This window comes from Amblyraja radiata, chromosome 34 (genome assembly GCF_010909765.2).
Source record: "Amblyraja radiata isolate CabotCenter1 chromosome 34, sAmbRad1.1.pri, whole genome shotgun sequence".
NCBI lineage: Eukaryota > Metazoa > Chordata > Chondrichthyes > Rajiformes > Rajidae > Amblyraja > Amblyraja radiata.
In genome coordinates, this window is record NC_045989.1 from 17,132,594 (window position 1) to 17,155,671 (window position 23,078).

At 38.5% G+C, this 23,078-nt stretch overlaps 2 protein-coding genes across 2 annotated transcripts in view; one reads left to right on the forward strand and one right to left on the reverse strand.

Annotated features, from left to right (window-relative positions):
- lipc (lipase C, hepatic type) overlaps nt 1–11,334 on the forward strand; it is a 51,107-nt gene extending 39,773 nt beyond the window's left edge. The window contains exons 5-9 of the mRNA XM_033050639.1: nt 3,997–4,230; nt 4,592–4,834; nt 5,522–5,642; nt 8,542–8,760; nt 9,952–11,334. Of these exons, the coding sequence (XP_032906530.1) occupies nt 3,997–4,230; nt 4,592–4,834; nt 5,522–5,642; nt 8,542–8,760; nt 9,952–10,063 (929 nt within the window). The 3' untranslated portion in view covers nt 10,064–11,334. The remainder of the gene's footprint in view (nt 1–3,996; nt 4,231–4,591; nt 4,835–5,521; nt 5,643–8,541; nt 8,761–9,951) is intronic.
- Nucleotides 11,335–13,302: 1,968 nt separating this feature from the next.
- The window catches only part of adam10 (ADAM metallopeptidase domain 10), a 95,237-nt gene continuing 85,461 nt past the window's right edge, over nt 13,303–23,078 (reverse strand). Inside the window, exons 12-16 of the mRNA XM_033050636.1 lie at nt 22,008–22,191; nt 21,274–21,376; nt 20,037–20,257; nt 17,976–18,102; nt 13,303–15,220 (exon numbers count right to left, since the gene is read on the reverse strand). Of these exons, the coding sequence (XP_032906527.1) occupies nt 15,117–15,220; nt 17,976–18,102; nt 20,037–20,257; nt 21,274–21,376; nt 22,008–22,191 (739 nt within the window). The 3' untranslated portion in view covers nt 13,303–15,116. The remainder of the gene's footprint in view (nt 15,221–17,975; nt 18,103–20,036; nt 20,258–21,273; nt 21,377–22,007; nt 22,192–23,078) is intronic.

Sequence of the window (23,078 nt, forward strand, 5' to 3'; positions counted from 1 at the left end):
TGAAATTCCTTGATTGCATGAAGCTCATATAGTAAATAGTACACAGGAATTATAGATACAACAATAGATGCAAAGACAAATGCAAAACAGCAATGGAAACAATGTCAGCGTACAATGATGGAATAACCGATTGGGGTAGAGTAAAGAGTAAAAGTTGCTGGTCAAGAGGGTCAGAAGCCAGTTGCAGATGGAGGCCCTAAGTTGCAGAGTTTACTTGGAATTATGATGTTGAAGGGGGTGCTGTAGTCGATGAATCACATCCTGAATATGCCCTCTTGATGTCTTAACACATGTGAAGGTGAAGATGTCAGAATGTAAATGAGCAGAAATGTTTAGGTTTCATCTTTAACCAAATCTGACAGAAATGGCACAAGAGTTGCCCCATCCAGTCAGTGTTAGCCATTGTGGCCAATCAGACCACCTGGCAGAAAAAGAGCAAATCTGAAAGGAAAACTGAAAATGTTGACAGTGGTCAGAATGCTAATCAGATCTTTAATAAATAAAGTTAGTTCCACTTCATATGCGGAATCTGCATTAGACTCAAAAGAAAAAGGGGCGATCCACTCTACATTGTTAGGTCATTCATTCTGGGAAATATAAGGTTACAAGGAAAAGGCAGGAGAATGGGGTTGAGAATGGAAAATAGATTAGCCATGTTCGAATGGCGGAGCAGACGATGGGCCGAATGGCTTAATTCTTCAATTTCTTATGGTCTTACAAAGGGAGCAGGGTAATTTCTCCAGAATAAACAAAGAGTGAACGAAAGTAACGTGCACAAAATGAGTCTCAGGCAGTTACAGCAGAGAGATCCCCACGCTTGACTTACAGGGAAATTACCTGATCACCACCATTCTGCCTGACAACAGCACTTACTAAATCCTTCCCCTAAATCTGGTGCCTTTAATTCATTACTAAAGGCATTAGTACAATCACACCACCTCTATGCACAGAATGCACATTAAGGGCAAATGGTAGTTCACTTAAAGAATCCTAGGACACAGAGAAAGGCCATTCAGACATTACACCTATACTAGCTCTTTGAAAGTTCTAACCAATTAGTCCCAGTTGCATTCCTTCATGGTGGGTTTGCTATGTTGTTTTTCTCCTTCACTTATTTATCTTTGAAAGATATCATTGAATTGGCTTCTAACTTTGATTTCCTGAAATTCAGAAAACGATAGCCTTTCATTCAAAAATAAATTTCACCTCTGGAGTGATATGCAGAAGCGTAGATTGGAATCATGTAAAGAGCCATCTGTGGACAACCAGCAAATCTCGCTGCTTTATCACACACTGCTGCTGTTTTATGCATAACTGAACCCTTATATGCTGCATATTACATCAATCACGTCGCACTACATGTTGTGACTGAAAACAATCGCAATGAAAAATGTTCCCATAGTAACAGCAGTGTGACCTACGAAAAGAAACCTTAAACTAATTAAAATTCATACCCACGACAACAGTGACAGAAGCAATGATTTTGTTTGCTGCTGGTATCACCTGTTGTCGTTTTGTGTGCACATTCATTACACTTTCTGACCTGTTCAAGGCTTTCTTACATTTATTTTCTATAAACAGAAAACAGATGGGGAACCAACGGGATGGGTGCATATCCAATTACTAGATTTTGTATCCAAAGGCAGCCCTCGTTCGGTTTGTCAATGTTCATTCATATTTTAAGTGTCAAATCAAATAGCCCCACAATATGCACACTTTGTGCAGTTAAATCCGTTTTGTTAAACAGGAAATGCATCTTAATTCCTTTGGCTCTTCACCTCTTAACTCTTATCCATTTTTCTCTGCTTCACAAAAGGCTGCAAGGTAAAAGTGATGCAGGGTGGCGCAGCAGTAGATTTGCTGCCTTACAGCTGCCTCAGAGACCCGGGTTTGATTCTGACTACGGGTGCTATCTGTACAGCGTTCTCCCCGTGATTGTTAAGGGCTTGGACACGCTAGAGGCAGGAAACATGTTCCCAATGTTGGGGGAGTCCAGAACCAGGGGCCATAGTTTAAGAGTAAGGGGTATGCCATTTAGAACGAAGACGAGGAAACACTTTTTCTCACAGAGTGGTGAGTCTATGGAATTCTCTGCCTCAGAGGGCGGTGGAGGCAGGTTCTCTGGATGCTTTCAAGAGAGAGCTAGATAGGGCTCTGTAAAATAGCAGAGTCAGGAGATATGGGGAGAAGGCAGGAACGGGGTACTGATTGGGGATGATCAGCCATGATCACATTGAATGGCGGTGCTGGCTCGAAGGGCCAAATGGCCTATTCCTGCACCTATTGTCTATTGACTGCATGGGTTTTGTCCGGGAGCTCTGGGTTCCTCCCACATTCCAAAGAAATACAGGTTTGTAGGTTGATTGGCTTCAGTGAGAATTGTAAATTGTCCCTGGTGTGAAGGATAGTGTTAGTGTATGGGGGTCGCTGGCTGGCGTGGACGTCGAGCGCTGAAATGGCCTTATTCCATGCTGTATCTATAAACTAAACTATAAAAAGGAATGAAGACAGCATAAAGCACAAGAATTTTCCCTTCCCCCACCACCCCCAGCCACAACTAGATGAACAAGCCTTGATGTCAAAGATTCCAAATCCTTCAATTGCTCGGCTGCTTTTGCCCTGAATTGGAAAAGCAGACATTCGAAAAGAAGTGAGATTAAAAGGTAGATCTTTATTTGACCATCCAACACTCCAACCTCTAGGCTCTTGAGAAATTCCAAAGATGTCCAGTGTAGCAGTCTGGCCAACTAATGACAGTATTGTTACCTCAGCACCTCTAACCCGTCACACCAGTGCTACCATCTGATTCACAATAAGAACTGGTCTTCAGACTGTCTGAAGAAATGTTTCAACCTGAAACATCATCTGTTCCTTTTCTCCATAGATGCTGCCTGACCCATTGAGTTGCTCCAGCACTTTGTGTCTATCTAATGTACTACCAACCTGGCTCCATATCGTAGAGTCATTCAGCAGGGATACAGATGGATCAGCGCAACTTGTCCATGCTTGTCCAAGGTGTCCCATCCAAGTTAATCCCATTTGTTTACATTTGGCCCATATCCATCTAAACATTTCCTATCCATGTACCAGTCTTTTAAATGGTGGTCATAGTCCCCGCATCAACTAATTCCTCTGGCAGTTCATTCCATATATCCACCATCCTCTAAGTGAAGGAGTTGTCTTTCCAACTGGGAATTCCACAGAGTAGAAAATGCTGTGCATCCTACCACAGCCCATCTCAACCTTGTGCAAAGTATTAATACATTGTAACTAAACAATTAACAGTTACTAATGTGGATTTAGATATATTATGGCAAGCATTCTGAATTAGGATCATTAATCAAATGTATGCCTTTAAAGCTTTTTATTATAAAGTCTGAAGGAGGGTCTCGACCCGAAATGTCACCCATTCCTTCTCTCCAGAGATGTTGCCTGTCCCGCTGAGTTACTCCAGCTTTCTGTGCCTACCTTTTTTATTATAAAGTGTATAAATACAGTTTGGCTTCAATTTATTTAACAGTAAAAATAGTGAAAGCTATCTTAGGAAAACAATATCAAAATGTTTGGCTGATGCTTCAAAGTTTTAATGTGGGACACTTGTGACCAAGTACAAAGTCAAAACCATATTTAATTGTCCACGTACATACAATTACTGTACTGTTTTTTTTTGGCTCAAATCCCACACTGGAAATCGAGGCACAGAATTTACAGATACCTGTGTGCGGCATCAAGTGAAAGCTGCACTCTTATACCAAATATTTATTCTCAAATCAATACTTTGAATCTTATGATCATATCATCTACTTCGTGGCTGTATGAGACATCTTGATCTGAGATATTGTCTATTTCACAGTTGACGATGAATCTTGCTGTGGCCCATATCAACATGATCACATGGGGCCCATTAAGTGTTTTGGCCCATCTTGACGTCATGAAATTAGAGCATTACATTGTTTTTTGACTAAGAATATATTCCATTCATTGCTTACTCCACAGGCCTTGACCCTGCTGGACCCCTGTTTGAAGGCATGTCATCAACAGAACGTCTATCTCCTGACGATGCAAGCTTCGTTGATGCTCTCCACACCTTCACACAGGAGCACATGGGCCTGAGTGTTGGAATCAACCAACCTGTGGCCCACTATGACTTCTATCCGAACGGTGGCACCTTCCAACCTGGCTGCCACATCAAGCACGTGTACAGTCACATCGCAATGTACGGGATTCTAGGTAGGATTTACTCTGACCAAAGCTATATTCTTTCACAATGACAGCAAAATATTTATATTTACAGTCATCCTATTAATTTCAGGATTAAAGCCAACAGGCAGGAAAACTTTAATCAGATGCAATAGCAAGCACGTATTTCTTTATAATTACTCTGCATTCCTGCTAATTATGGGGGCCATTAGCTGCTTAAATAGCGTCTCGAGTTGGTCGATGATTGCTTCTGTTCCTGCATTGTCTGACTTCTCAGCTATTGTGGCATCATACATCATCTCCGCAGAAAAGATGACAATTACAATTGTACTAACTTCACAGTGTTCTGGAGATTATTATATCAATTGTTCATTCTTTCATGATCTCTTAGGTATCACTGAAACAGTGAAGTGTGCACATGAGCGATCAGTACACTTGTTCATTGATTCTTTGCTGAATGAAGACAAGCAAAGTATTGCATATTGGTGCAATGACCTGAGCACATTTAACAAAGGAATCTGTCTAAGCTGCAGGAAGAATCGATGCAACACAATGGGCTATAATATTAAAAAGGTCCGGACACAAAGAAGCAAAAAAATGTTTCTGAATACTCGTGCTAACATGCCATATAAAGGTGAGCTTTCTAATTGCTCCCATCGTTTATCTATTGGAAAAATATAAAATATTAAAATGGATACCGTTCAGAGTTAGTGACTATAATCTTATCTGGCGAGTAGTGAGGCTCTGCAATTACTCTCAGTTCATAAATTTAGTTTGGTTTAGAGATACAGTGTGGAACCAGGCCATTCAGCCCACAGGGTCCATGCCGACCCATGCACTGGTTCTATCCTATACACTACGGACAATTTACAGAAGCCAATTAACCTACAAACTTGCACATCTCTCGAACGTGGGAGGAAACCAGAGCACCTGGAGGAAACGCATGCAGTCACAGGTAAAACGTACAAACTCCATACAGATGGCACCCGTCGCGAGAATCGAACGCAGGTCTCTGGCTCTGCCATAGTAAAATGGGGCTGGGTTTCCCAATTATAACAGATCCCCTGTTATATCTGATAATAAGTTAAGTTTGGTGAAAACTTGTCCAACTTCCACTCAAGAACCGAGTGGAAGTGGGACAAGTCTGGCTTTATCTTGTGCTCTGTTGACAAGTCGTCCATTTAAATGAACCTTTGCAATAATTGACATCCTCAGGAAAGTGGAGAAGAAATTTGGAGATTAAAGAAATCACTGAGGTTATTAGCTTATTGAATTGTGTAACTTTATAATAAAATTATCAACTGACTATTTCATTCTGCAGTCTATCATTACCAATTCAAGATTCACTTCATCAACCAGATGGAACACCCTAACTTGGAACCATTTCTCAAGGTATCCTTATATGGAACAGAAGGTGACACTGAAAATTTACCTATCAAATTGTGAGTACTGTACATTTGTGACATAGAAGCAATGGAATACAATGTTTTCATTTTAATTAATTCTGCAAGGCACAATAGCATGGATCAAACTGGCAGCTGTATGGTTTCTAAAGGAGAAAGTCTCAAAACGTTACATATCGCAGCAGTTGGGATAAGGGTGGACAGGATCAAATAGGGTCATGTGTAGGAAGGAACTGCAGATGCTGGTTCAAACCGAAATGCTGGAGTAACTCAGCGGGACAGGCAACATCTCTGGAGAGAAGGAATCTGTGACGTTTCGGGTCTCTCCAGAGATACTGCCTGCGCCACTGAGTTACAGCAACATTTTGTGTCTATCTTCAAATTGGGTCTTGTAATTTTCTAAAAATAGAAAAGTATAAATAAGGTTTTGGGTGTGGACATTTATCTTGCACCGTTAAGTCACGCACTGCTCCCTTTCAATATCCGGAACATTTAGCAGTGTTCACCAAGAATACTGGCACGGTGGTAAGGGGAGAGATTAGGTCAACCAGTGATTAGGAGAAAGAACATCTCGTTGTGTGCACCTCTAATGTGTTGCTAATTTGTGCACAATCCCCTTTTAACTTTCTGAACACTGGAATCTGTTGACTTTTAAAGAGATGGTGGAAATACAATAGGATCCATTTGTCCGTTGACAGAAATGGGTGGAACAAAGGCAAGAATACATTTGGAATAAAATGCTACTTGTATTCTAGTAATATCTGCATTTTATTTCTGTTCCACTTACACTGTGGAATTGAATTTCTGGATCATCTGATGATTGAAATAAAAATAAATGCATTTTCAGTATTCCCCGTTGACAGAGGAATTGAGAGCTTCATTAAGAGCTGCACAAATATGATTGAAAGAGCAAAACATTCCTTAAATATATCTATCATATTCAATCTCATGACGAAGACCATGAAGAAGGGTCTCGACCCGAAATGTCACCCATTCCTTCGCTCCAGAGATGCCGCCTGTCCCACTGTGTTACTCCAGCATTTTGTGTCTACCTTTGATTTAAACCAGCATCTGCAGTTTTCTCTCACATGCTAAGAATATATGCCCGATCTTCCAGTCTACCTTGTTGCGGCCCATGCACAATTTCTTCAGCTGCACTTACTCTGCTGCTGTAACATTGTATTCTGCAGTTTCCTTTCTCCTTTTTGCACCACCTGTTTTGCTCATGCATAGTATGACCAGTCTGCATAGCACACAAAACAACGGTCTTCATTGTATCTTGGTACACAAGATAAGTGGAACCTAGATATATCACTGCTTTCCCCAACTGTATCACTACGTTCAGTCATTAGTACAATACAACCAAATGAGGTTCCAATAACAAACAAAAAAGTGCTTAGAAATTGTTTTAGTGATACTGGGTTGCATGTATACCACTGTGCCTGCCAAAACACCAAGCATTCTTGCATGTTTCTAGAAAAAAAAAAATTCATCTGAATGCCCATGGTTTAATGCCTCACATGTAATTACAGCTACTGCCTCCATCTGTAGTACAGTGTTGACCTTCCCAGATTACTTGCTCATTCCTCTGGACAATGGCTCACTGTGCCCAGCTTCCTGCATGATGTACATACAGAAACTAAGCTTTGAACTGTTGAAAAGAATTAAACCTGCCAGGGCTCACAAGTACACATGCTTAAAGGTTCAGGGTAGACACAAAATGCTGGAGTAACTCCGCGGGACAGGCAGCAGCATCTCTGGAGAGAAGGAATGGGCGATGTTTCAGGGCGAGACCCTTCTTCAGACTGAACTAAGTAATTGAACTGAACTTCATCCATTCTTTCTCTTTCTCTCCAGAGATGCTGCCTGACCCGCTGAGTTACTCCAGCATTTTGTGTTTACCTTCGATTTAAACCAGCATCTGCAGGTCTTTCCGACACTTAAAGGTTCAGGAATTGTTCACTGTCTTTAACTTGCAAGAAAAGGTTACTGAAGGTCTGTTCTTTTGCTGATAAATCCACCGCTCAAGGCATTCCCTTTAATGGTGGGAACCCACAAATTTAGGAACATTGTGGTATTCAAAGAGCCACTCAGACATACCCACTGTTACTGCAGTGAGGATGTCACACCTCAATACGGAGGTTTCCTCATGAGCGATTATCACAGGGCAACAGGCAAGAATCTTATCCAACTCAGAACACTCTCCAATTCTAGTTAACCTCTGACTCTCCCGCACCCCAACCTGGACTCGCACTATTTCTCTCCTTCCTCTGGCTTCACAATTCACAACTCTTCAATCATTTTGCCCCACATCTTCAGTTTCTGTTTCTCTGGCATTTTTTGTCCATCCATTTGCACATCATAAACCCCCTTGCCTGCACTCACTTATTATGTGTCATGCTTTGTCCTGCCCTCCTCTCTTCCAGCTTTCTTCCCATCCCCTACAATCAGTTTGAAGAGCCTCAACCCAAAATTTCACCTATCCATGTTCTCCAGTGATACTGCCTGACCCGCTGAGTTATTCAAGCACTGTGTGTGTTTTTTGTAAAACAGCATCTACAGTTCCTTGTTTCGACATCAGAACTTATCTTTGCTGGCCTATTGTATTGTGACAGAAGATGATCAAAGTACACTGCCGTGGCTTTAGGCATTTAGACAACCTGTAACTTTACCCTTGGGACTTACTGTATTTAAAAAAAAGGAGATCTATATTCTACATCCATTTAACCAATCCTCTTGCTTGCGAATCTTATAACCATGGCATACATTTCTCTATGTCCAGACAATAGTGGAAGTAAATGTAATAATCAACTGGATTACAAAAAATGAGTTACTTGTTCCTCGTTTTACAACAGATGGGGTAATAATTGCTTTATTAATTGAAGCTGCCCTAACCAGAAACTAAGACTACAATGTGGAAACTTTGGTTTTATTTCAGGTTTGAAAGCATCAAAACCAACAAAACCTACTCTTTCCTGATTCATACTGATGTTAACATTGGTGATTTAATGATGCTGAAGTTTAAGTGGGAAAACTCTGTTGCCTGGGCAAACCTGTTGAGGACTGTTCAAACATACTTCCCGTGGGGCCAGAATAATATCAATCCGGAGCTTATTGTCAGAAAAATACGAGTAAAATCTGGAGAAACACAACATAAGTAAGTTATGAAAAATAGCTTGCGTCCATTTGTCAGATTAATTTGATGTAATTTAATGAGTTTGAGTACAGTGAAATGCTTTTGTTGCATGCTAACCAGTTAGCGGAAAGATAATACACAATTACAATCAAGCCATCCGTCGTGCACAGATATATGTTGCTGTAGGAGTAGAGATTTAAAAGAGTGGAGCGATTGTAATGTGTGATTGCAGATCCATTTCTGTGACTAGTACATAAAGAGTGGCCTGGGTGAGGCGCCATCATGGATCTAATATGTAACCACATCATTCACTCAAATTCTTGAAATGACACAAATCCAAATTAGATCCAGCTATTTAAGTATAGTACCAAGAATAAAACGTGCTTCTTAGGACCAGTGGAAAACCTAACCATTTTTATTTGACAGAAGTAGACATTAATAAATGATTAGACTTTTCATTAATGTCCATTCGTATTTACATTCTATCTATGCATTTGGACATGGCCTGTACTCTACACTGGTTCATTGACAAAGGGATTTTTTTTTATTGACACAACTCATTATTCATAGACCTATTTCAACTTTAAAAGCTTAAGACAAAAGGGCCAATCAATTTTCTAAATATTTACGTTAAACATCATGAATAATTAACCGCAAATCAGAGCAAACCTGAACTGAATTTATATTGGTGTCTACATCGCCGTTTAAAATGTCATATTGCTAACCAGTGGTTTGGCATTTTTTGACACCTAACGAGATACAAACACTAAAAACGAGCCTACTGTTACTTGCTGAAAGCTTGTGAAAAATGGTGCCTGTAAGGCTTTGCGAAGTATGATTTAAGAATCTATTTCGAGGGAGTGAACGTGCAGATTAGCATCTTACTAATAAATGAATCATCTTGACACATTTAAATATTCTGCATGTAGGGTTAAACAATTTGTTTTTATCAGACTTTACTACTCTAATTTGCCGAACAGCTGTATCTTAACTATAAGTCAATTTTCCTGTAGGCTATATTTTTTTGATTAACAATGCAAGATTATTAGCACAATGGAGGGGGGCCTGGTCAGTTAGCCAATCGCATCAACCAAGTAGCTCGCATACTATTCAAAGTCAGGTTAAGATCACAACAACAAATCTCATTGTTTCATTGCCAGTGGGTGAGTGAAGATGAATACAATTAACTTCATTTTTAAAAATTATTTCCAGAGTAACATTCTGTTCCTTAAACACCATCAACATGCATTTTCAACCAGCCCAAGAGAAAACGTTTGTTAGATGTATAGGCAACACAAGACGGCGCCACAGAAGACTGAAATGAAAAACTCGCTAAGCCAAAATCAAACCAGGATCCACAGAATTCATTCAAAATGCAGAAACGTTCTGGCTGACACATACACTTTATCACCAAAAAAAGTGTAAATATATGAACTATCACTGCAATAAAGGAATTTAACACACGGATTAAAACTAATTATTTGGATCAGTAACTACAACGTGGAAATAGCTTGATGTGACGTTTATAGAAGGTGTACCAAGAAATAACATGAGTCTCATTGTCTGGAAGAGGTTTTATTATGAACAAATATACATCAACTATATTTCAATTAATGTGATATTTTGAAAGATTTTATTTCCAAAGAATGTGGAAGGGACAAATGTATTTCTAACTATTATGCAAGATTGTAAGTCCGGCTTATGAATGGTGAAACAAATTTAGTTTTGTTTTAAAGAACTGACACCAAGAACATGAAATGGTGACTGTGGTGCTCTTAGGCTCTTTGGTACTGTTGCTGCTTGAAGTAAATGAAAGATAGTGCTACCAACAGGTAGTGGTCATTAATGGCAGTAAATTCTCAACTCAGTAAGAGTCATGCCACAAAACAAAAAAAGATTGACATTATAAACTGTGGCAAAAATAAATATTTCTGGAATCAAGCATTTAAATGATTTTAATTAATTTTTAAAGTATTTTCAAATGCTTCACTTTGGGGAAAAAACAAAAGGAAAATGTGAACACCATCCCCCTCATTTCCACAATGAGTTATAAATCGCATGCCTTTAATTTCTAAATGGTTGAAAAGACATTTAGATGGGTACAAGGATAGGAAAGATTTAGAGCAAGAGGTCAAACGTGAGCAGGTGGGACTGGTGTAGTTGGGGCACCTTGGTCGGCATGGGAAAGTTGGGCCGAAGGGCCTGTTGCTGTATGACTGTGATTACATGTTACTGTTCACAACTGCTCCAGATTTATGGCGCAAAATAAAAATTTAAGTTTTCTATTTGGTATGCTCAAAGACTGGTACAGACTGGTAGTAATTGTTTTCTAAACTGTTACAAAGTAGATACAATAGAACTCAGCAGAATGAAACTCAGTGATAAATTCACTTTCATTGCCAATTGCTATGGATGAATCAAAAATTTGGTTAAAAGAACTCTTGTAAGATGTTCACACTTTTAAATCTTAGACAATTTATTGCATTACTCCAAAACGTCATATCCCGGACACCTACAGAATTAGAATCTGTTTCGGCTGAATGCTTAACTTTAACAGCTACCAATAAAGAGAACACCAGACTTAATGGAAAATTTGATTGCGTTTAATGTACATCCAAAATCATTTTTGCTCCAGGCAACACACTGGACGTTATCCTTTGTCTTGTTGTGACAGTAAGATTGATGGGATCACATTTCAACCACAGTAATAGCTTTTAAGTCTCTCACTGATGTCCCGTGACCCAGAACCACTCCAATGGCATCAATAACTAATATAGGACAGGATTAAAATGCAGCCAGTACTTCTCACTGAATTCCTTAATTAAAATCTGCTAAATGATAAGCCATTGCCTCTTGCTGATCCATTTTTCCTCTCCACGTATTTTCAGCAGATACATTTGTCCCAAGTTTCCATATTAATTTTCAGGGTGAAATGGCCATAGATTTGTCTTGGATAAATGTCAGCAGCTCTCTTTACAGTCTGAAAAAATTAAATGTGCCCATCAGAGTCCTGGTACAGACAGTTATTATCATTTAAAGCAGGTGAAGGAAATGCTAAAATTAAATGTTTCACATCCCACACGCTGGGTTTCAGTTCCCTGCATCTGTAAAGATAGAAACCACCGCCAATCTGGAGCAATGCAGGTTTCTTGCTTTTGTAGCACTTGAAGAGTCTGCAGTAACAGATGTCTCATTGCATTGATAATAGTCCAAGTGCTTTGTTCACACTGAAAATAATAGGTCAAAGGCAGACATCTGCCCAATTCCAATTTCCAGCAAATGATACAAATCCCATACTCCAAATCTAACCCAGTTGAGCACAACTCTGTTCCTAAGACAGGCTTCACGCAGAGAGAAAATCACATAGGAGTAAAATAGAAACTGCGATTATGTATATATTGCAACATAACGCGAGTGAAACACAGCAAAAGGGAATTTGAACACTTTACCGGAGGTTCACTCATCCTTCTGCTGTGGTGTAATGTAGATTGCAAGGACGTCTATCCACATCAGAAACACATATTGGTTGCAACAATTTCTACCTTAGGCTAAGTACCAATCTTAAGAAATTTATAATTGCAGTTACTGGTATTTCCAAACAGTTTAAGGGTAGAATTTAATCTCGTGCCCACAACAGTGTTGTTCCCCTCTATAATTGGGTCTTGTGTGATCCCGAATCAGCTGACATTGCCAGGTTAAAAACACTACAGCGATTTTCATGAAGGATCTACAAGAAAGTGTGGAAGCACACAGCGCAAAACTTGCTGATAATAAACAGACATTCACAATTCCCCAAAGATACACATTATGCTGGAGTAACTCAGCGGGTCAGGCAGCAATCTCTCGAGAAAAGGGGTAGGTGATATTTCGGGTCGAGACCCTTCTTCAGGCTGACATTCAGAGAGAGGGAAACTCTTAGTTTTTGTGTCTATCTTCGTTGTAAAACAGCACCTGCAGTTCCTTCCTATACAATTCCATCCCTCTAATGGTGTATACATCCCTCTAATGGTGGCGAGGGAGGAAGAAAAACCAAAAAGGATCCTGGTTTTGGTCACATGTCATTTAGTTGGCAATTTTCCAAGTCATTCAAATACACCTTTCATGCAAATCTACTGGAAGTTACAGCAGGAGAAAACATCAAATAATTAACTCCAATATTGTCTTTAGAGCCAGATTTTGTGAATATTAGAATGTTATCTGCTACTTCATTCAAAGGGAATGTTTTTGCACCATGAAATGTAGGTTGTCCACAGGATTATATTCAGGATAAAAGGAGCGCATTGAGTTAAATACTGTAATCAAAATGCCAAAGTGTACTAACAAGTAGCTCATGGTCATACTTTGTGACATCCAAGGCATTGCCATTTTTTATAATATTCTATTACCATTAACTGAAACATCAACTTAGTCAGAGATGAATAAGGAACTACTTCCTTCGCAGTATTTAAACACTAATAAAATCTTCATTAACACATTTTTTCAACACGTTAATGCTGTATTATATATCATGGGAAGACACTTACTTGGATTTTGCAATTAAGATTAACTTCAATAAGACATTCATTTGGTTGCTCGAGTCTATTCTTTATTAATGCATTTCAAGTACTTGAAAAACTTACATGTCTTTGCACAATACTTTCAGCAACTTTTAGTAAAAATTTGCTCAGTGAACAAAAAGATACTGTATAAAACACAGTGGGCAATAAAATATGACAGTAGTATTATTTATCGTTCAGGATTTGGAATTCCCATCAGGACCAATTTTGAAATGTATGCTCAGTGCTCATCTCCTGAAGGCTTTAAACCAAAGTAAAAAGGACTCGGCAGTTAACTCCTGCATATGTCCTACCACAGGGTAATAAACAAAAATTAATTACAATGAAATGTCTAATACTCTAGATTTTATTTAAATGTGCTTTTCGTAAGCCTCATCATTGTCTGAAACAACCCCACCTCCAGCCCACACAATGTAAAATGATGATTCCAAAGTAAAAAGAAACATTTCCAACTGTTAAGATCATTCAGGATTCAGCAGAATCGCACATTAATTGTTGGGTTTCCAATACAAAATTCTTTTCTAAATCATGTACAAAAAGTTGTATTTGAAAAATGTTCTTGACTACTGTACAAGTTTTTACTATTTAAAAGAAAATAGATCATGCTATTTTAGAGTTTGGCCTGCCTGCCAGACATCCAATTATTTTTGAATATGTCCAAGTAAACACTTTTTTTGAATTTATAATTTGCAGTTCAGCAGTTTCAATTCTTCGTAAATAGAAATATTTAAACTCCCTGTGAAGAGCTACTGCTCTTTGTAAAAGAGGAGCACCTGCTATTCAGTGGTTGCCCTTGTAATTATCAGAATTCACAGAAGTATGCATTTAAAAAAAATATAATCCCAAGTTTTAACACAAATTCCAAAATATAAAAATGATTTGTCACAATTCTTTCCACACTTCAATAAAGCAAAAGCTGAAAATGTTATTCAGGCAAATATGCACCAATTTTCAGCAAAATTCAGAACACTCTAGCTGATTTAGTCCCTAAAATTAAATCAAATATTGTCAAACATTTACACTAACTTAACCATAATTTATTAAACACACGAATTACGACTATTATATCCCCAATCCAGAGCATTCATTCTATACCTGGACATCAAGAGTTGTCCTTCCCTGGTATCAGATGACATAATGGAGGCAATATAGATTGTAAATTTAAAGCCAGATTTCATTATTTTTTACTGTCTCACAGCTGCTATCAAGAGAGTGGTCTTTTAGATTATTCATGTCCTACATTATCCTGAGTATGGCAATTAAACAGCAATTATTTGTTATTTTAAATAGCAGAAATGTATGCATTACAGCTAAGCTTATAACAAGTTTCTGGCATACATCTTCAGGAAGATGTATGTGTATGAGTAAGTAGTACAGGCCAATGTTTGGAAAAACGATCTGTTAATTTATCAAATAAGTTTTTTAAATTGCTGAGTTATTATACATAAAAGCTTGAAATTGGCCGCAATAATAGCAATTACCTATAACCGCAGGACTGTGCAATGAGAAAGATCACAAATGGCCAAGTGCAGAATAATCTTTTGCAACTTTGATGCCTCATCAACAAAATCTCTTTCCAAGCATGATTTAATAAAATCCAAAACATGATCTGATCATTAAGACTGGATTAGAAGGGACACTGAGGATTTAATTTTCTCCATTTTAAATTGGAGGCTGCATCCATCATAAGTAATCCAATTCCCTCTAATATTAGAACCTAAAAACTTTCTATCAGGTTTGAGACAATGACAGGAACAGGTTTTCTTTGGAGCGAAATTTCCTGCTGTAGGCACTAGGAAGATCCAAGGCAAATGCTTCAGTTTAGCGTCTCATTTGGCCCATCTGATAGTTCTCTCTGGGTCTCTGGCGTGACTGTTGCATTGCCTGCTGTTGTTGTTGCTGCTGCCGTCTTCGCTTTAATGTGCCTGCAGGAGACAAACATATTTCAGACATGCTACAGCATTGATAGCACTACTCAAGTACATTCAAGAGCTACAATAGAGAGTCTGAATCATACAGCACAGAAACGGCTCCTTCAGTACAAATCGTCCATGTTGACCAAGATGCTCCATCCAAGCTAGTTCTATTTGCCTGCATTTGGCCCATATCCCTCTCAATGATTCCTATCCATGTAGAAATATGGAACTGCAGATGCGGATTTTGCGTCCCAAAAGATACAATGTGCTGGGTCAGGCAGCGTCTCTGGAGAAAATGGATAAGTCAGTCTGAAGAAGGATCCTCACCCATTTTCACCTATCCACATTCTCCAGAGATGCTGTCCGACCTGCTGAGATACTCCAACACTCTGTGCCCTTTCATATCCATGCACCTGTCCAAGTGGCTTTTGAATACTTTTATAGATGCTGCCTCTACTACTTCCTCTGGCACTGCGTTCCATATTAAATCTTGCCTCTCTTACATACACTATTTGGAATATCTGGCTCTAAAAATGCCACAAGGCACATGGGCGCATGTTCCCAGAAGTGGAAACAAATAATTACAAACTTAATCATCCACACAATAATCATATAAATTAAATCAGGGAGTTAGATTAGAATATTTACAACAGTTGCACTCAGATATTTACAACATCAATGGGTTATGAACATTGAAACCTAGCCATCAAAAACAAAAACAAAAATCACACTTGGGTCTTCATATTATCCCTGCTCTAATTCCATAATGAAATACTAATGCATTGGATTCTCAACTACTTAAATTCTGAACACTAATTTTAATTTACACTTACTTTATCATTAATTAAGAATTTATTAATACTTGATGACTATCTTGTACTATATGGAATGCAAATAAAATGCTCCGTCTGGTGAAGGGATAGAGATAACAAACGAACACAATTTATGAGGAGGTATTACTAGTATCAATTTATTAATACTGTGCTGGTATAGAATTTATAAAATTAAGACAATTAATTTTATACCTTCAAATTACCAGCCCAACTTGAATCAATAGAATCTCCATCATGTGAGCACGATATAAATCTTTCCCGAATTTACACTTATGACAACACTGAAATTTTCAGATTTATGAAAAAATATATATTCTTTATAGCAAAGATGCCAAACATATTAGAAAGGGAAATTTAGCAATTAATTAAAATTAGAATTCAAGAACAATACCAATAGGAAACTTTCAATAACATGGTGTAGCACAATTTAGTTGGTCTTTGGCTTTGGGTGGCAAGGAGCACCACAGTGCCATGCTACCCAAAATGAAGCAGAAAAGGGTTTTTTATATATATATCACCATGAGACAGTAAGAGATGAAACCGGTGAAATAATCTAGAGAATTTTAAGAATCAGAAACTGAAGCTCACATCATTTATACTTCTCGTCATGGTTCCTAAGATTATGTAAGTCTCTTAAAATAATATTTGCAAAGCATTTATAGCAAAGGAAATACTTGCATAAAACTTTAGATTAAAAATATATTATATGCTAGCAAATTTTCTTTCGTTTTTAGTTCTTAAAGATACAGTGTGGAAACAGCCCCATCGGCCAACTGACGATTACCCCTACACTAGCTCTATATAATCTCAGTTTTGCATCCTACACACCAGGGGCATATTACAGAAGCCAATTAACCTACAAACCTGCACATCTTTGGAATGTGGGAGGAAATCGGAGCACAGAGAAAACCAATGCGGTTACAGGGGGGAACCCAAATCAGGATCGAACCTGGGTCTCTTGTGCTGCAAGGCAGCTACTCTACCTCTGTGTCACCATATAAATATAACATTTAAGTCGGTCAGAATTCACATCCTCATTTTGATGGATGTTTCAGGCCATTTTGTTCTCATGAAGAGATTTAAGCTTGCTCTCGAGAGAGTGAGATTTAGCTCTTAGGGCTAAAGGAATCAAGGGATATGGGGGAAAAAACAGGAACGGGTACCGATTTTAGATGATCAGCCATGATCATATTGAATGGCGGTGCTGGCTCGGAGGGCCGAATGGCCTAATCCTGCACCTATTTTTCTATGCTTCTATGTTTCTCAAGCCAGCCCTAGAATGAGCACTTAGGAGTAGCAGTTTGTTCCATCTTTGTTCTGATGGAAGACCCAGCAGGATCAATCCCGCCTTTACACAGAGGCTCAGCTTCTGTAGGCCATTTACATACCAGTGCGGAAAGCAGTCACGGAGAAGCTGGTGGGGATCTCATTGAGAAGCAGAATGAAAAGCATTGAACAAAAATAATAAAAATTAACAACAAATTCAACTCTAATTGCTCTAATTAGTGCATATAAATGTATAGCAGACTTGCTTAACGAGCACTTCAAAAGAGCTCAAGTTTATATTCTAAACAAATATGTTAGATGACTGAAGTATAAGATTATAAATTCCAACTCCAAATAGATTTGGTCTCAACAAAAATTGAATTAACTTCACCTAAAGCACATAACTGTCTATCAAGTTGGTGGAAGGGGATTTGTACGTCGTTTGTTATAGGTTAAATAATTAATAAGTGCAGGAAAATTAGAGATTTATCTTGGTCTAGCAATTATTGATGCAGATAATCTTTCAGTTAGGGCTCACGCCCTGTTGAATGGAAATATCAATGCAAGGCTGGTTTCAATTTGCTCTGCATTAAACACAAAATTTTGAAAACCATTCATCTAAACAAATCTACTCTTGCAAAACTATTAAAACTTGCTTTACTCACCTGGAAGTGGTTTGGGAGGAGGCAGCTTTGGATTACTGCTCGGAGTATGCACACTACAGATTTTAATAAATCCTGCCATCAGCATAATGAGAGCTATTCCCATGAGCAGTACTGCCCACCAATGAGCCTAGAATTAAAAAAAAACATCTGAATTTCTCCAGCACCAAAATCATTCAGCAGGGTGAAGTTATTTTATTAGCTAAAAGATGAGGGATCACATTATATTTTACAGATGGAAACAACAGAAAGGAGAAAATTACAGGCTAATGACAATAAAGCTGTACAAAATATGACCAAGCACTAAGAGTGAAAACGTGAATGATATAAAATGCTCCAGAACTTTAATGATTTGGTCTACACCACCACTCATCCCCTCCCCAGCTCCTGTAACAGTGTAACACTTTTCCAAGTACAGTCGTTGGATTTTTTTCCACTCAGCTTGGCACCAGAAATGAAAGTGGTGAACACTCCACCATTTCCATGCCTAGATTATGCTCAGTTTCATGTAATTTTTACTTGCAGTTGAGCAGATACCCAGAACTCATGGATTTTAAGGACGTTTCTAGAGCTGCAGATCATTGGGCCAAAGGGCAAGTTAATTTTAAGATTTATTTTAAACTGAAGCTTAATTATCACAATTTATTATTCCTAGATACTCAAATGATTTAATTAATTTTTTAGAAGCATATTTTTAATGAAAATGCACATTTTGATAAATAATTCCAGTGTTTAAGCCGATTTTCAAAGCTTGCATGGGGACTACCATTTTATTATAGGCAATACAGAGATAGGGAGCAGCATTTAAAAACAAATGACTATTTTATAATTGAGTAATTGATCCCAGAGCTTATGCAAGTCACCAGTGGCGGAAAGCAAACATTTAGCAATCAAGTGAAGATTTTGAAATAGAGGCAGATGGTAGAATATATGCAAAATAAGTCTGAGTCACTACTTTCAGCACATTACAAAACAAGCCAGAGATCAGCTGCCCAATGTTCTAGGTTTATATTAATGAGGACAAAAGGGTAAGCAAGAACCAATGGCAAAATATCTGACTAGATATAATTTATTTTCCCTTCATTTAGTTTCTTTATGAGTACATACAACAAAGTTATTCTTCAGTCCTTATCTTAAAATAATCTTTAGTTTAGTTTAGTTGATCTTTCCTCCAGCATTAAAATAGAATTAAATCTGTTATCATTTAGATAATCACAAAAAGCTGGAGTAACTCAGCGGGACAGGCAGCATCTCTGGAGAGAAGGAATGGGTGACGTTTCGGGTCGAGAACCTTTTTTAGACTGAAAGTCACGGGAAAGGGAAACGAGAGATATAGAAGATTTAGATAATCCAGGAGTTGTACCCTTTCCTCAGAAATCACTTTTTCCCTTCAACAGGAAGAGCCATCTACTCTACTGTAGGTTCAACCAAACAGGAGGAAAACTCACCTAAGTGCATTGTTCATCATGTTGCAATATACAATATATATTATATATAGAAACGAACACTAATGGGCCTGTCCCACTTACGCGACTTTTACGGCGACTGCCGGTACCCATCATTGGTCGTTGCAGGTTGCCGAAAAGTTTCAACATGTTGAAAATCCAGCGGCGACCAGAACAAGGTACAACTCTTTGGGCGACTACTCACGACCCTACAGGCTTCACCCCGCGACATGTCGCGGGGGTATCGCCTGTATGGTCGTGAGCAGTCTCCTCAAGAGTCGTAGCGTCTTTCTTCGCCACTGGATTTTCAACATGTTGAAATTTTTCGGCGACCTGCAACGACCAATGATGGGTGCTGGCAGTCGCTGAAAAGGTCGTGTAAGTGGGACAGGCCCATTACATTTCTTAAACTGGAACATGTAAAAAAAAAAAAAAAGCTAGGTTCTCTTCAACCAATATTTTTTTTTTTAAATCCCAATAATGTGATAGCTAATAATTTATGGACAGAAACACGTGCAGTTTTCTTTAATGTCAAGATCAATTCAGAGATAACATTGAGCCACAAAGTACAATTGCCAACTGTATTTCCTTGCTTCAAAAACAACCAAATTGTACTCACCACAATCCATTCAGCGATATTTTCATAAAGCTCTGGATTAAAGATTGCTTTCTTTAGCCTGGCCAATGGACCATCTGCATCAACAAGTCTACATCTATTAAAGACATCACAGTAGCCTTTGAAATCATTACAGGGTGAACCAGGCTGTAGCGAGATGGTGGTGTGATTAAAGTGTTTCTGCCATATCGGCGATCCAGTGCTTGCGCATGTTGGTGGATTGTCTGCAAAAAGGACATTAGGGTGAAACTTGGCAAGATATCTGAAACCATTCAAGCGGACATTCTACTTCCACAGTGTTGACCAATTACAGTACTTTGTATTCCCCTCCACAGGTCACAACTCAATGGTATGAACATTGAAGTCTCCAATTTTATGTAATGCCACCCCTAAATCCCCTTTCCCGTTCACCCGCCACCACCCATGTACAGACACTTTTCTCCCACCCCACAACACCCAGGAAGGATGTGCTGGCTTTGGAGAGGGCCCATAGGAGGTTTACGAGAATGATCCCGGGGATGATTGGGTTAACATACGAGGAACATTTGAAGGCTCCGAGCCTGTACTCGCTGGAGTTTAGAAGGATGAAGAAGTATTTTATTGAAACCTGCCGGAAAATGAGTGGAGGTGGAAAGGATGTTCCCAGTAATGGGAGAGTTTAGAACCAGAGGGCACAGCCACAGAATAGAGGACAAACCTACAAAATGGATATGAGGAGGTATTTCTTTAGCCAGAGGATGGTGAATCTGTGGAATTCATTGCCAAAGATGACTGTGGAGGCCAAGACATTGGTATTTTTAAGGCGGAGATTGATAGGTTCTCAATTAAGAGGGGCCTTAAAGATGACAGGGAGAAAGCAGGAGAATGAGGTTGAGAGGGAATAATGGATCAGGCATGATTGAATGGTGGAGTAGACGGGATGGGCTGAATGGCCTAATTATGGTCCTATACTGTAGATTTGGAACTCATACCACTGCCAACATGTCCTTTCACACACTTCACACAAGTTTCTTCTCTAGTGCGACAGCCTTGGTGGAGTAAAGGGCTCTCCGGGCTAGGAGGTTACACAGACCTTGCTTGTACACAAGTCTGCAGCCAAAGGCCAACATCACCTTTATGGTTGCCTTCCACGTCACTACCATGGAGGATGGGAGGAAACTGGAACACCCGAGGAAAAACCAAAAGGGTTACAGGGAGAACGTGAACATTTCTGCTGGGATCAATACCACACAGCACTTACGTTTCTCCATACAGCAAACATGGCACAACTCAGAGTCATCATCCTTGCTCGCACACGTACACTCCATAAGCTTATACTTCTCACAGATTGATCCAGAGCATTGCTTGTGGGGAAAAAACATATTAAACCTTCAGTGGGTTGAAATCTATGACAACAGCAATTCCGAAAATGGCAAATTGATCGAACCAGTGAAAAATAATTTGATTTAATATGCATTCTTTAAATTTTAGTATAGGAAGCAACTACAGAAGCAAATACAAAAAAGACATTTTATTACAACGGACCAATATACATTTATGGATCACATAATTTGAAAAATGTGTTTTATTTTTTGATATTAATCGGATATTTTTTTTAAGTGACGTCGAGCATTTTATTCCAAATAACACATGGACCAGGTAAGAAAAATGTAATTCATAATCTGAAGTAAAAGTACTCAAGAGTAGCATTTAGATATGGACATCAAGTGCCTGAAAATATTCAAATATACAAGTCATTTTGGATTCACTTAAGTTGCAAGCAGCTTAGAACACATGAGCAAATAATCATCATTCTGATTATGATTGAGTTTTTTTGTTTGTTTATACATATATATCCCTATATACATAAAACAAGATCATCTTTGTATTTGCTTACCGTGTCTAAATTAAATACTATAAAACAATAGTCTGAGCTCCACCTGCTCTCAGACAAAGAGAGATGAAGGTTTTGTATCCACAAGTGCAAACACTTACCCCATTGATGCATACTTGAGTTTTCATGTTACAGAGAGTAAAGTTGTCTTTGGGATCAGATGTTGGACATAAAGCAGTTCCACCATTACATTTCCCTTCCTTTGCACAATCTGACTCATTACGACATTTTTCAACAGCAGATTTGTAAAAGCACGTTTTGGTACAGCATGGTCCTTGACTTGGGCTGAAACAAAAAGGTCAGCAACAAAATCAATACTTGAACCTCATTTTTATTAACATCACCTTATGCATTATATGCAAGTATTAATGAATCTCAAAATTCTCATTGTTGCATGAGTCCTTACTTGTTTTGTGCCTCTCACGAAAACTAATTGAAGTCAAAACATTCATTGAATCATTGCAGCACAGGTGGCTGCCACTGGACTCTACCAATCTGTCTGTGTTAGCTCTACAAAGAGCAATCCAGTCAGTCCCATTCCCCACGCTCAGTCCCACAGCACTACAATTTATCTATCCTTCGGATATTTATCCAATTTCCTTTTTGGAAGCCACAATCTAATCTACATCCTCCAATATTTCCAAATCATAACTATTCATCGAGTTTAAAAATCAATTCTGGATATTTTGCTGATGCGGTCGACTTGTAACTTTTGACCCTTGATTCTCCGCTAATGGGAATAGCTTTTATTTATACAACTAAAAATGTCATAAACCCAAATTTGTTAATATTTCAAAACAAGAGTATATACACATACTCTCACTGTATGATTTAAAATTAATTCCACCAGATTATTTGAAGTTAGGACGAATACTGAAAAAGGACTTTTCTATTTCACATCATGTCAAACCTCTTCTGAATTAATAGGATCCAACATTGGAAGTCACACGCCATTAAGTCGAGTTACTTGGGCTATTTCAGTCTTACCCTGTCAAATCCCTATATTATGTAAAGATAAAAATTTGTCACCGAAACACTAACTCCCATTTCTAAAATTTTCCACATGTGGATCTGGTTCTTTGACTGACATGTAAATGTAGAATCTACAACAGTGCATTGAGATTACGTTCCGCGATCATCCATAAAACAGGATTATTGTCCCACTTTTCAAT